This window comes from Panthera onca, chromosome F2 (genome assembly GCF_046562875.1).
Source record: "Panthera onca isolate mPanOnc1 chromosome F2, mPanOnc1 haplotype 2, whole genome shotgun sequence".
NCBI lineage: Eukaryota > Metazoa > Chordata > Mammalia > Carnivora > Felidae > Panthera > Panthera onca.
In genome coordinates this window covers 28,657,450-28,671,610 of record NC_138356.1, presented here as the reverse complement: position 1 = coordinate 28,671,610, position 14,161 = coordinate 28,657,450, and the positions used below count along the sequence as shown (strand labels likewise).

The window sequence follows — 14,161 nt, the reverse complement described above, 5'->3', positions numbered from 1 at the left end:
ACTCAAACTCTTTTCTCTCTAGTGCCCGAGCCCATCATTTTTCAAGTTTTCATTTTGATCATTATAACCTCAATAAATGAACGGACCTATTTCATTGCCATCAAAAGAAAAAAAAAACTTATTTCGCTACAGCATCAAAGAAGATTATGAATAATTATTCATATAACCTAAGTCTGCAAGGCAATTAGAAGAGCAATTCAGTTTTATTTTTACTGTATTCGCAAAATTCCTCCTCCGACTCTGTTATTATAGGTCTGTGCTTCCAAATATGAAAAATGGATATAACCTGATTTTCAAATGGAAAAAGATGAAGAGAAGAACTGCCTATAAAATCAAACATATCCAGTCAAATGCATTACTCGGAAGTATATCTTATTTTATTCTTTCTCTCACTGTCTGTCCCATCGTTTAAGAATAAAATGAAGCCACTGAACCATTTTGATCTGGGGCCATTTGTTGAGCTGATCTGAGGCTAAATCAGGAAGTTGGGAATGCTTGCGTCTGGCTTTTTTTTTTTTTTGAACCTTCCTTACTCTCTTCCATTAATCTGTATTGTCCTCAAGCCACTTGAGGAAGATTCCCCCTTCAGGTGAAAAGCTTGGTTCCTCGTTCCTGGATATTATTCCACTTCAGAGGTTTCCTCCCTCCCAATCCAAAGTTACCCATGCCTAGTCTCATCATTTTATTAGGTAATAGGCTAGTGATTCAAATAAGTGAGGTTGTTCTGAGAAGTTAATGGCTTTTTCTCCTGAAAGGTGGTAATTCCTTATTTTAGATGGCATTTTAGACTTTGCAAAATACTTTCTCATGCATCTCATTTGACATTCACAGTAACCTAGAAAGCAGATATTTCTTTCCCTATTTTTCCAGGGAAGAAACTGAGAGGTTACATGACTCCACCAAGGTTAGATAAGTAATTACAAGAGAATCCAGGTCTTTTGATGCAAGGCTTTTCCCTTGAATAAACTGCCCTGTTTATGGATAATATATTTTTAACCAAAGAAAAAAGCCAATGTAACTTCAGGCACTATATTAGTTACATTATTATATATTTTTATTATTATAAATTATATTATTATTTTTAAATGTTTGTTTGTTTTGAAAAAGAGAGATTGCATGTGCCCATGAGCAGGGGAGGGGCAGAGAGAGAGGGAGACAGAGGATCTGGAGTGGGCTCCACACTGTCAGTGCAGGAGCCGATGTGGGGCTCAGATTCACGAATGCGAGATCATGACCTGAGCTGAACCGGCTGAGCTGCTGCTCAGGCGCCCAAAGGGGGTTATATTATTAAAAATCCTCGTTACCCCTCAAATCATATCACATTGTTAATGTTTTCCTTTGCTTTTACTTGTGATTCTTAGTTAGCCGAGTGAATGGCAATTATGTGTGACGTTAAAACAAGTCAGATGTTACCCCCCAATCCCCATCTCAGGCTTAATGAATTAAAATTTCCAGTAGATGGGAAAAAAATTGGTAGTTTAAAAAAGTCCACTGGTGATTATCATGCCCATCCCTGGTTAAAAATCCTTTTCACACATGGGTACCTGGGTGGCTCAGTCGGTTAAGCGTCCAACTTCGGCTCAGGTCATGATCTCACAGTCTATGAGTTTGAGCCCTGTGTCAGGCTCTGTGCTGACAAATCAGAGCCTGGAGCCTGTTTCAGGTTCTGTGTCTCCCTCTCTCTCTTCCCCTCCTGGGGACTGGTTTGGATTCTGTGTGTCTCCCTCTCTCTCTTCTACTCCCTTGTTCACACTGTTTCTCTCTCAAAAATAAATAAACATTAAATAAATTAAAAAAAATATCTTTGTCACAGATCCTGACCAGTAATGAATTTTTGCCTTATCTTGTGGTACAGGGTTTAGTGAAAGCGTGGCCTAACCTCAGTCTAACTCTTGGTGGAGACTTCTCCCCCAGCAGCCTTTCCTGTGCATGATAAAAGTGAATGACAGTGAGACAGGTATCTGGTGATCAATTTAGGGATGTAGCAATGAACTAATCCAGCACTGAGGCTGCTTCCCAGCATTCCACTATTAACAAATCAGGCAATAGTGTTTAACAAATAGATTATTAGAATAATAGGATAGCTTAAATGGAAACCATTTGGAAGTTACATGTTTCTAGAGTTTTTGAATACTGTGAGCTTATTTAGAAGACTAAGCATTTGCTGGAAAGCGTCAGTGGTAGTATAAGTTGAAATTGGGTGAGACTGAAAATTAACATAATACCTATACTTTTATTTCATTTTCTTCCAATTAAAGCACTGCTTTGCTAACCACCTCTCTTCTTTACCACTCATCTTTAAATGAACCATTGCTACCTATTTTCAGAAGATAAAAGTATATTAGTGTATTAGTTAGGTATTGCTGTGTAACAAATTGTATAACAATTTATAGGCTTAAAATAATTTTATATTCTTATGATTCTATGAGTCATCAATTTGGGCAACTTTTGAGCTCAATTGGGCTGATGGCCTTTTCTGGGTCAATCACTTGGTTGTAGTCTTCTGGTGGCTTAACTAGGACTCAATTGCCTAAGATGGGCTCAGTCACAAGTGAGGTGGTTAGCAGTCTATCCAGATGGGGTGCTCTCTGCTCCACTCCAAATGGTCTATCCGTAGGCTAGTTCCGGGTTATTCACACCGTGGTCTTAGGATTCCAAATGGAGTCAAAGGAGAACATGCCCTAATGTGCAAGTATTTTTTTGAGTCTTTGTTCATCTCATGCTTGCTAATATGCCACTGGCCAAAGCAAGTCAAATGGCCAAGGCCAGATTCAAAGGGTGGAGAAAAAACTTTACTTTTCCATGGGGGGAGAAGAGAGTAACATTGCAAGTATGTGTGAATATTAGAGGTCATCTTTGCAAATGACCTACCATAGTTAATAAAGATTGATATATGGTTATTTAAAACACAGAGAAATTCAAATGGCAAATATACTAAAAATAAAAAATAGCATAGAGGAACAGAGTAGATTTTAAAATGAATTGAAGCATTTATTCTAAGCATCAAGCAAATATAAATTTAAGTAAACATTTTTTAATATCACTTAGATCTTGCTTTTTTTCCCAAAAGGGTTTTATCCATTGGGAAAGATTATGTTAAACATCATTTAAATATTTAAGCCCTGAAGCATACCAGGTCATGAATTGTATTAACTTGCACAAAATGAAACTTGCACATAAATGGCCAAACATAATTTTCATCCTAGAATATTTTATCATAATTATGAAATATCATATTAAAGTATGAGTGAATTGCTTGAGCAATGTCACCAGTTCAGTGCTCTGACTGCAAAATGAGCAGTATTTACTCTTGAAACCTTCACTCAAATAATGAGGCCCATTAATTCTGAGCAGGGTTTCAGTTATTGCTCTGAATTTAATCTGATCTTTTAATTCTTCTCTGCCTATAAAAAATTCATAGACTAGAGTTTGATGTACCACATGTTCCTGGTAAGCACACACCTTGCTTCTAATGTGCGATATATTTAAGAACAAAACAGGCGGGGTAAATGCTTGATCTTGCTGTAAAGTACAAAGTACATGACCAAAGAGAGCTCATTAAAGTCAGATAGCACCTTATGTGAAATTTTATGAGAGTCTCTGCCTAACTACTCTTGTGATAGTGTACTTACTTTGGAATTAAACTACTACAAAAATATTCCTTTCTTCCTCTGTGCTTTCCAAGCTCTGACATCTTTCATTGCTGTCGCTCTGGTTTGTCTTCCTCTTTGCTGATTCCTCCACACACACTCAGTCAAGTTCAGCTCATCCAATAATTTCATTCATAAGCTACCCATTCCTGTTCTCTCACTTAACCTTTCCCATGGTTTACTTTTTTATTTTATTTTATTTTATTTTATTTTATTTTATTTTATGTTATGTTATTTTATTTTATGTTATTTTATTTTATTATTTAAATTTTTTTTTTAATGTTTACTTTTGAGAGATAAAGATGCAGAGCATGAGCAGGGGAGGGGCAGAGAGAGAGGGAGACACAGAATGCAAAGCAGGCTCCAGGCTCCGAGCTGTCAGCATAGAGCCAGACGCAGAGCTTGAATCCAGAAACCATAAGATCATGACCCGAGCCTCCAAGGTCGGATGCTTAACCAACTAGCCACCCAGGCGCCCCTATTTGTTTTTTTAATGTAAGTTTTACTTCACTGCTTGAAACTTTCTGTCATCTTCAGACTTTCTTTACTCCTTCAGTGGAAATGTGGCTTCTTCAAATAAGACTGTATCTAACTATACATATATCTAACAATTATGAAATATATATGTGTATAAATAACTCTATAGCTATATAACTATATATCTCTATATCAATATCTATCTATCTATCTATCTATCTATCTATCTTGCCTTCTTTTATTATTCTGGTAAACCCAAAAGGGCTTGCCTATTCTCTATATTTCAATACCTTTTGCATTTCAATTATTTCCTGCCATTGGTTTGCTTGGACATTGTAACCATGCTACTGCTCACATTACTCTTTCATATTTTTTCTAATCTCTTACTCAGTACTTAGCAACCTTAATGTCCAAATCAGTTTGTTACTCAATATACTGCCAGCAACCTTACCTTCCACTTCCTAATACTGCTCATTATCACTCTCATATCCTGGATTTTGTCATGATCAACCCCGCTCCGTCTCACAGATTGCTAACTTGTTTTTATCTGACACTCACCTGACATTTCTTTACATCTGCTAAATCTTATTCTTACCTTCTTCAGGAACGGGCACTTTCTCTCTCCTTTGCCTACTTTGCATTTCTACTTTGGTGCAGCAGAAAGAGTAAGACTCAGAGAGTCTGAGCCTCAATCTTCCTCCACCAAATGGTAGTGGAATGATCTTAGCTAACTGCTTTGGGTCTCGACTTACTTTTTCCTGCAATGGAAACAAAATAAAAATCTATTTCACAAGATGAAGTGAATTCTCCAAGGATGGAGTTGAACTCCTGGTGAAGATTATTGAACACATATATAAATCTTATTGAAGCTATTATTTGCTGTTATAAGAACAAAAGTAACATTTTAAACAAAGTACCGTGATGAGTAGTCATCAAGTATGTCTACTCATGTTGCAACTCTAAAATGATGCCATGTTTGTGGGCATGTGGAAGGTTCTAGGAGGCTTGACAAGTGTAGGTCTGATCAGGATCAGATTTGGTGAGAACTGAATGAGCTACTAATTGGAAACTCATTTGGGCATGTAGATTTATTTACCTCTTTGCCTTTCCATGGCACCATTTCTCTGAGCAGCACTTGTTGTACGTGCTTTTGCTTCTAGGTCATGGAATGTTGCTGAAGAAAGTCATGCAATGGCGAAATCATTTATTACACTGTAGACTGATGATCTCCAATTTTAGTTGGGCTCTTACCACTACTTCTTTCTTCTCTTGTTTCATGGATCACTTTCCCTGAGCTGTCATGTTTTTCTCCTCAAGCTCCCAGTATCACTGTCCCTCTTCCTTCAGGCTGACTGATCTCATGAAGTAGGTCTGCACATTTTCACTAGACTTAGCAGCTTTCTCCAAAGGTGGTTGCCTTTGCATCATGAGACCTCTGTCTTTAATTAGTGATGTATCATCGCTGTCTCTTTCCAGGTCACTCAGAGAGACAAATTTGTGTCCTTTGTTTTTTTTAATTCTTTGTATATCCAATTACTTACCAAATCCTATTCTCTCTTATATTTTTCTCATCAGGGGTGCCTGGGTGGCTCAGTTGGCTCAGGTCATGGTCGCACGGTTCGTGAGTCTGAGCCCCAAGTGCAGAGCCTGCTTGAGATTCTCTCTCTCCCTCTCTCTCTGCCCCTCTCTGCTCTCGCTCACTGTCTCAGAACAAATAAATACACTTAAAATTTTTTTTTATGTGCCTTAGTTCGGGTTCTTATTCAGTTTGTATTGCACATTTCTTTCAAACTGCACTTCTCCTCCAGAGCCAAGCCTCTTGATGGCACACCCTGTGCTGGGCCCAGATATTAAAGGCACTGCTTAGCCTCTATTATTTCATGGTTTTAAAGTACACGTCTAATAATTTATCATCTGAATTTCTTATCTATCAAAGAAGACATGAGGTAATTTTTTTTTTTTTTTTGGTCTGAGTACGAAAAGATAAAAGAAATCTTTTCATTTTTAAGACTTAGCTGAGGCATCAGCTCCTCAAGGAGATTTTTCTTGAGGGATAAATATTCCTTTTCAAGGCTTTTGTGTTATTTTACTTACCTTTATCCTAGTGGTTACCATATTATATTAAAATTATCTCTTTAGATACTCATATCTCCCACTGGGCTATCAGCTTTTCAAAGGTAAGGGCCGTGCCCTTCAATTTTGTAATTGACATAGATGCCTGTGTTATCTCTGTAGGTGTTCAATAGACATTTGGTCATTTGGGTTGTTATAAAATGATGAGGACTTTGGACTTTAGTCTATGAGTTTTATCGGTTTCTATTGTTTCTCAGGATAAGCTCAGATACATATTGCGCCAGGTGAAAAATTTTCCTATTCCCTTCTGGAATTTTCAGTATTTCCTTTGTTAAATTATCTTTAACAATGTATTATTTTATTTAAGTTATAGTTTAACTTTACATAAGTATGTTATTGAATTCTTCAGTACACAATCAAGAACCATCAGTCAACACTTTGCTAAGTTATGATGTCTATGATTGCTTCTCATTGAGACTGTTTTTAAAAGTGTAACTTGGAGATCATATTATGGAGACCAGTCTGTATTCGTATTGTGCTTAAGGTGATGCTGAAAATGTCAAGGCAAAAGAATGCATAAATTAGCTGATGCATTCACTTGTTTTGCTTTTATCATTAAATGTGATGGGCCACAAAAGCTACTTCTTTATGGAAAAACTCATACAATGGAAACATAAAGCCCTTGGAACCAATGAGCCCCTTACATCGGTCAGTCAAAAACACAGATAAAAAATGTGATCTGAAGAAGTTTCAATTTAAAGTCTGGAATTTTACCAAGACTAAAGTTTTCTCCAATCCATATTCTTTTTGATCCATTCTACAAAATTGCTTTTTGTAATGTCAAATAAAAGAAGCCTTACATAATGAGTGACTTTGGCGAATCCATTTGTGCTGGAAATGGTGGCACATTTGCAACTTGGAGCAGAATGAGAACAAAATCAGTCTTTTACGATGATGTCATATACTCCAGAATTGCTGACATTTATTCTAATAATTTGAAGTGGGTAATGAAGGAATTGGAAGCCACTCCGTTTTCCTTCAACATACAGTTGGAGGAAACTACAGATGCCTTAGTGACCTCATTTTTGGATTTTCACATATTATGCATGTACTGATATCATTTTGTGGGCTTTTTTTTTTTTCTGGAAATTGCAAAATTGGCTTCTTCTAAATCGTTATTTTGCTAAGAAGAAATTCAAATGGAAGAAAATTCCATTTACTCTGCCTGTAGAGGGAGTGTCTGTAATGCTTGAAAATACATCTGGTTTTGTTGGTTTGTTGAAGAATGATGTCCGTTGTTCATTCTCTGCTAGCATACATGGCATCAGAGATTCTGAGAAGAACCCCCAGAGTCTTGTCTATGTGCCATGCAAGGCATCCACTTTAGGAGAGCCAGAATCTTAGATCAGCATATCTTCAATTAGCTGGTTAGAAAATAATAGTGGAATAGAAATATGTCTTTAAAAATAACCATGTAATATAAAAATCCACATATATATGCATATACATATATAATAATACATATAATTTTAATGTTTATGCTTTAAAATACATAATAACATATAATATAAATTAATATACATTATATAAATATATGCATGTATTTAAAATATATAATACCTGCCTTTAAAATATGTATACATTTGCAAATATATATAAATTAGTATACACATCATACAAATAAACATTGTTTCTACGAAGAGCAAGCTGCCTTGTGATCAGCAACATATGAGAAAGCCTTCCTTCCTACTCCATTGCCAACACTGAGAATTATCATTGGAAAAATATTTTCCACTTTGACAAGTGAGAAAAGTATATTATTATTATTTTAATTTTCAAACCTCTGTTACTGTGATCATTTAAAAATATCTTGAAGATTTGTCTTGTGAGGTTGATAGTTCATATACATTGCCTATTTTATCTTTTTTTAAATTTTATCTTTTTATTTTTTGACAGACAGAGACAGAGAGCTAGAGAGAGAGAGCCCACAAGAGCTGGGGAGGGGCAAAGGCAGATGAAGAGAGAATCTTAAGCAGGTTCCTCTCCCAGTGTGGAGCCTGATGCAGGGCTGGATCTCATGACCTTGAGATCATGACTGGAGCCAAAATCAAGAGCTGGACACTTAACCAACTGAGCCATCCAGGTGCCCCTACATTGCCTAATTTAATATGGAAGTATTTATCTTTTGCTTAATGATGTCTTTGTACTCTGTGATGTAGTATGGATATTAAGGCTTTCTCTGTCTCGTATATTGTGAATTTGTTTTTTGTTTGTCTTTTGTCTTTACATTTTGTATATGATGATTTTTTAAATGCTTTCTTTCTTTAAAAAGCATGTATGTCATTCAATTCAATAAGCCCATGGAACGTCCTAGCTGCGCTTTGAATTGAACAGACCCTGAGAAAAGAGATCTTAGAGAATTTGGTTTTGAGATATATAGATGGGTTGGGATTCCTGGATGCATATTAGTGTTTCTTGTTCCTTATCTTCCCTACTCCCTAAGTTATAATAGGTCATTCTTTCAGATACCTATGGAAAATAGTCTCGGTGTTCTAGTACCCATTTACAGATAATGAAGTCAAATCACAGAGTTCCAGCTTTTTAGAACTATAAATTTCTCCTGAGTAGAGTTTTTGCTGAAGGACAACATTAGAAATTCATTTCGTGAACTATATTTGCCTGCTTTAGTGAGCAACAAACGAAAAATTCAGTCCAGAGCATCTTGATTTTTTCAATGAAACGAAGATATCAGATATTTTGCCTTACTACATTGATGAATGACTCATATCAAGATAATCCATGCAGGGAAAAATATAACTTGGAGTCTAGTTCTTATTTTTGAGTATTACTCATGTTCATTACATGACAGGATACTGAAGTATGACGCAGATATTAAATGAATAGGGAAGACAGATTTTCCAGGCTAGTAAAATAAAGGGAAGACTGGAATTCTCTTTAAGCTTGCTTAAAGAGAGAGAGTAGGGATTCCATTGGGGTGTAAATTCTTCCTAGTGAGGGGTGCATCAAAGGTCTGATGATATAAATATTCTCCCTAAGACAGCTTCTTCTAGTCTAAGAAGAGAATGGAATAATTGAACACAAAATCTGCATCCTTTCACTTTTATTTGAGCTAAGTAACATTCTCTTTGGAGTCTGTCTCTTAAAGGAAGTTGCTGCTGCCACCAATATTTAAAAGCAGAGGTCAGGTGGGGCGCCTGGGTGGCTCAGTTGGTTAAGCGACCGACTTTGGCTCAGGTCATGATCTCACAGTTTGTGAGTTCGAGCCCTGCGTCGGGCTCTGTGCTGACAGCTCAGAGCCTGGAGCCTACTTCAGAGTTTGTGTCTTCCCCTCTCTCTACCCCTCCCCTGCTCACACTCTGTGTCTGTCTGTCTCTCAATAATAAATAAACATTAAATAAAAAAAGAGCAGAGGTCAGGTCAGTTGTACAACAAACTAAAGTGGGCGAGAGTTGGTAAGGGAAGAGACAATGACAGATAGAAAACTTGTATTTTGTGTCAGATTGAGATTTGATTTCCACTGAGTTGTTGCGATCTTTTGTCCTTGGCCTGGATTTTGGGGCCCTGACAGAGGAATAGGGAATCCTATGTCCCAGGAGGAGCAATGGTTTTCTGCTGATTTCTACTTAGAAGATCACCATCTTACGTCATCATACCGGCTGCTGGAATAATGAAAAGGCAAATTTCTTGGTTCTTCTGCCTTTTTTTCCTTCACGGCACAGGCGTGAGTTTTATATTTCCCTCTAATTACAGGGCATTAAGATAGAACTAGCTGTTTACACCTTACAAATGAATCTTATGTAGCATTTTATCACCTAGTTAATATCTCAAGTCAAAGTTTTATTATACTATATCACATTCCAGAGATTTTGTAAATTGAGATTTGGTAAAGTTGCCATTGTAAAATCTACCACATAAGTCAAATGGGAAGACCGAAGATAAAATTCACTAAGATTATTTTTAATAGAGAAACTACGCTGGAATAAGAATAATTGTAGTAAGACACTAACTGATTTATAAAATCTTTTGGCTTCTTAATAGATGCTCTGGGAAGGGAAGATAGCTTCAAATATTTTTAAATTATAGGCGATTAGAATAAAATAAAGGTTAAACTTTCACTGCACATTTAGAAGTATTTTAAGATGACCTAGCCAAACTGACACTGGGTTGCTAATGCATGTGCTAAAGAAGTATTTGAATGGGGCCTGAGGATAAGTGGAATGTGGCAAAGTACTCATTTCAGGTGAGTGGAACAAGTGCAAGAAGTAAAAATTGTAGAAACTGCCTTGTTAAGTATTCATTTGGCAGAAAAAGAACTATATTAATTTTAATTTCCTCAGAGAGGGAATAGGGAGAAAGCCCAAGTAGTTTAAATGGATAATAATAATAGTAATAGTGGTAATAAAGCAACTAAGCATATAATTCAGGTTATGGATTACAGAGATTTATTTTTTAAATGTTAAATAAATCATATTAGCAGTGTCACCTGGTAGGAATCTTTAGAGAAACTATTTTAAAAAACAGGTAAAAATGAGTTGCATTTAATAGGTGATTTTTGTGTAAATGGTGCTTTTAGAAGCTGATGTTAGTCTGTCTTATACTTTTGTTTATGCTATGTACCTGCGCAGACTAGTAAATACTTAATAAATGCAGACTTTTTGAGGGTAGTTTAAAATTTACTCACAGTTTTTAATTAGTATTCTTTTCAGCTATCGTGTTTACAGGGAATACTTTCTGTGTATCTGGCTTTTTGCTAGGCACTTTGTAGATTTATGATAACTATAATACCCTTTTAAGGAAGTCAGAATTTTTTTTTACAGCTTTATTGAGGTATAGGAGACTGAACTTCTCTCAAGTGTTCAATTTTATGACTTTATATATATAAATATATATATATATATATATATATATATATATATATATATACGCCTGTGAAACTATGACCATAGTCAATGTAATGAACAGACTCATCACCTTCAAAAGTTTCCTTGTACTTTTTTTAATCCTCTCTTCTGCCCATCTTTCTCTTGTCCTCTATCAGCCTCTGATTCGTTTTATCCCCCTGTAGTCTAGTTTGCATTTTCTAGAGGTGTGCATAATGGGATCATATATTACATACAAATTTTTTGCCTGGTTTCTTTTACTCAGCATGATTATTTTAAAATCCATTCAAGTTGTGTTTCAGTTGTACATTCCCTTCTATTGCTGAGTAGTATTCCATTGTATGGACATACCACAGTTTGTCCAGTCACCTGCTGATGGATATGGATTGTTTCCGGTTTTTGGAAAGCATGACTAAAGCTACTATGAACATTCTTGTACAATCTTTGCATGGATGTATACTCTCATGACTTTTAGGTAAATACCTAGTAGTGGAATAGCTGGGTCATATGGTAGGAATATGTATAACCTGTAAAGAAACTTCTAAACTGTTTTTCCAAAGTGGTTGTTCAATTTATATTCCCACATATTTGGTATGGTCAGTCTTTTTTATTTTCTCTATTCTTGTTTTTTAATTTAATTTATTTATTTCTAGTGAGCATGAGTTGATTAGTCTGACACACTGAATGAATAGTATTATCTGAATCATAAACTACAAAATCAGGAAATTACTAAGAGATGATGAGGTTAACACATTTACCAGATTAAAAAATGTATATATATCAAAGAAGAATAAAAAAATTGGCAATAGAGAGATTTTATCCTATCAGATGTGCTTTTTAAAAATAATAATGTCATCAATAATCTCTAGTGGAATTTTAAATGACCTATTGCAATCTGAAACTGATTAAAATAAATAGTAGTTCCTTGTAAATTCATGCCAAACATTTAATGAAATGTATCGAACATAAATGACTTACTTTTAAATCCAGCACTCCAAGCAAAAATGTCAGAAACGGTTTTTCATTTTCACTCTTTGTTAATTGAAAACTAAACAAATAGATCTCCAGAAGAACAGAAGATTTTGGCCATTCTAATAAGGGCTATTCTGGATTGAATTATTTCCCCCACAAAGTCCTAACCCCCAGGACCTCAGAATGTGGCCTTATCTGGAAATAGGGTTGTTACAAATGTAATTAGTTAAGGTGAGGTCATACTGGAGGAGGATGGGCCCCTAATGTGACATGACTAGTGTCCTTACAAATAGGGGAAATTTTGATACAGATGAACATACATGCAGAGAACACACATGAAGATTGAAGTCACATGGCCAAAAGGCCACAAGCCAAGAAATTAACAAGAGATGGCTGGAAGAGATCCTTTCCTGGTATGTGTGTAATTTTTTTTTTTTTTTAATGTTTATTTACTTTTTTTTTTTTTTTTTTTGAGAGAGAGAGAGAGAGAGAGAGAGACAGAACGTGAGTGGGGGAGGGGCAGAGCAAGGGAGACACAGAATCAGAAGCAGGCTCCAGGCTCTGAGCTGTCACTAACTTTTTTTTTAAGAAATGCCAAACTGTCTTCTAAGGCAACAGTTGCATTTACATTCCCTTCAGCACTATATTACAGTTCCTATTGCTCTCTGTTCTCACCGGCACTTGGCATTGTCATTTTATTTTTATTTATTTTTACTTTTATTTATTTTTGAGTGAGAGAGAAGGCAGGGGGAAGAGCAGAGAGAGAGAGAGAGAGAGAGGGAGACAGAGAATCTGAAACAGGTTCCAGGCTCTGGGTTGTCGGCACAGAGCCCAATGCAGGGCTTGAACTCAGAACTGGGAGATCATGACCTGAACTGAAGTGGGATGCTTAACCAACTGAGCTACCCAGGTGCCCCTGATACTGCTGTTTTAAAGTTTATTTTAGCCATTCTAATATCTTAGGAGTTTTATCTCATGGTAGTTAAAATCTGTGTTTTCCTAATGACGAATAATGTTGAACATACTTTCACATGCTTATTTGTCATCTTGTATCTTTGGTGAAGTGTCTACTCAAGCCCTTATTGGCATAATTGTTAGTATGTCCGTTTATCTCTTGATAGACATCTGGGTTGTTTCCACCTTCTTGCTATTGTGAATAATGCTGCAGGGAACACTTGTATCTATTTGAGTCCCTGATTTGAATACCTTTAGGTATATACCCAGAAGGGAAATTGCTGGGTCAATTCTATGGTAATTCTATGTTTAACTTTTTGGGATAATTCTGTTTGGATTTCTGTTTTTATATTTAAAATAGGTCTCTTACAGGCAGAGTGTAGTCTGCACTTGCCTATCAATCTGGCATTCTCTGCTTTATAATTGGGATACTGTATTGGTTTCTAGGGATGCCGGAATGATGTGCCACAATTCTGGAAGCATAAAATCACAGAGATGTCTTTTCTCACAGTCTGGAGACTAGAGGTTCCAACCCAGGTATCACAAGGGCTATGCTCCCTCTGTTCCCTCTCGGAGAGGATCCTCCTCTGCCACCTCTTGCTCCTGGTAGCCCCAAGTGTTCCTTAGCTTGTGGCCACATAACTCCAATCTCTGCCTCTGTCTTGACCTGGTGTTCTTGTGTGTCTGTGTCTTCACATTATCTTTTCTCATTTTATGGGAATAGCAGTCATATGAGATTAAGAACTCACTGTACTTCAGTATGACCTCATCTTAAGTACTTCAGCAACCATCATACTTCTGGCTAGGCTCACACTGTGAGCCACTAGGGGTTAGAACTGCAATATATCCTTTAGAGAGACACATTCGATCCATAACAGGTGTCTTTGTGCATGCACATTTAATGCCAATGTTACTATTTTATGGTTTCAGATCTGACTCCCTTCTATTTGTCCTATATGTTCTTCCCCCCCTTTCCTTTTGCCTTCTTTTGGACTAAGTACTTTTATTATCCTTTTGGCATATTTTCTACGACTTAAAAAATTTTTTTTAAAAGTTTATTTATATGAAAGAGAGAGCGAGAGACAGTGTGTGATCAGGGAAGGGGCAGAGAGAGGGACAGAGACAGAATCTGAG

At 36.3% G+C, this 14,161-nt stretch overlaps 1 protein-coding gene across 1 annotated transcript in view; it reads right to left on the bottom strand.

Moving 5' to 3' along the window:
* Positions 1-4,445: 4,445 nt before the first annotated feature.
* LOC132664215 (uncharacterized) overlaps positions 4,446-14,161 on the bottom strand; it is a 77,783-nt gene continuing 68,067 nt past the window's right edge. Inside the window, exon 4 of the mRNA XM_078441585.2 lies at positions 4,446-4,885. Coding sequence (XP_078297711.1) covers positions 4,706-4,885 — 180 coding nt within the window. The 3' untranslated portion in view covers positions 4,446-4,705. The remainder of the gene's footprint in view (positions 4,886-14,161) is intronic.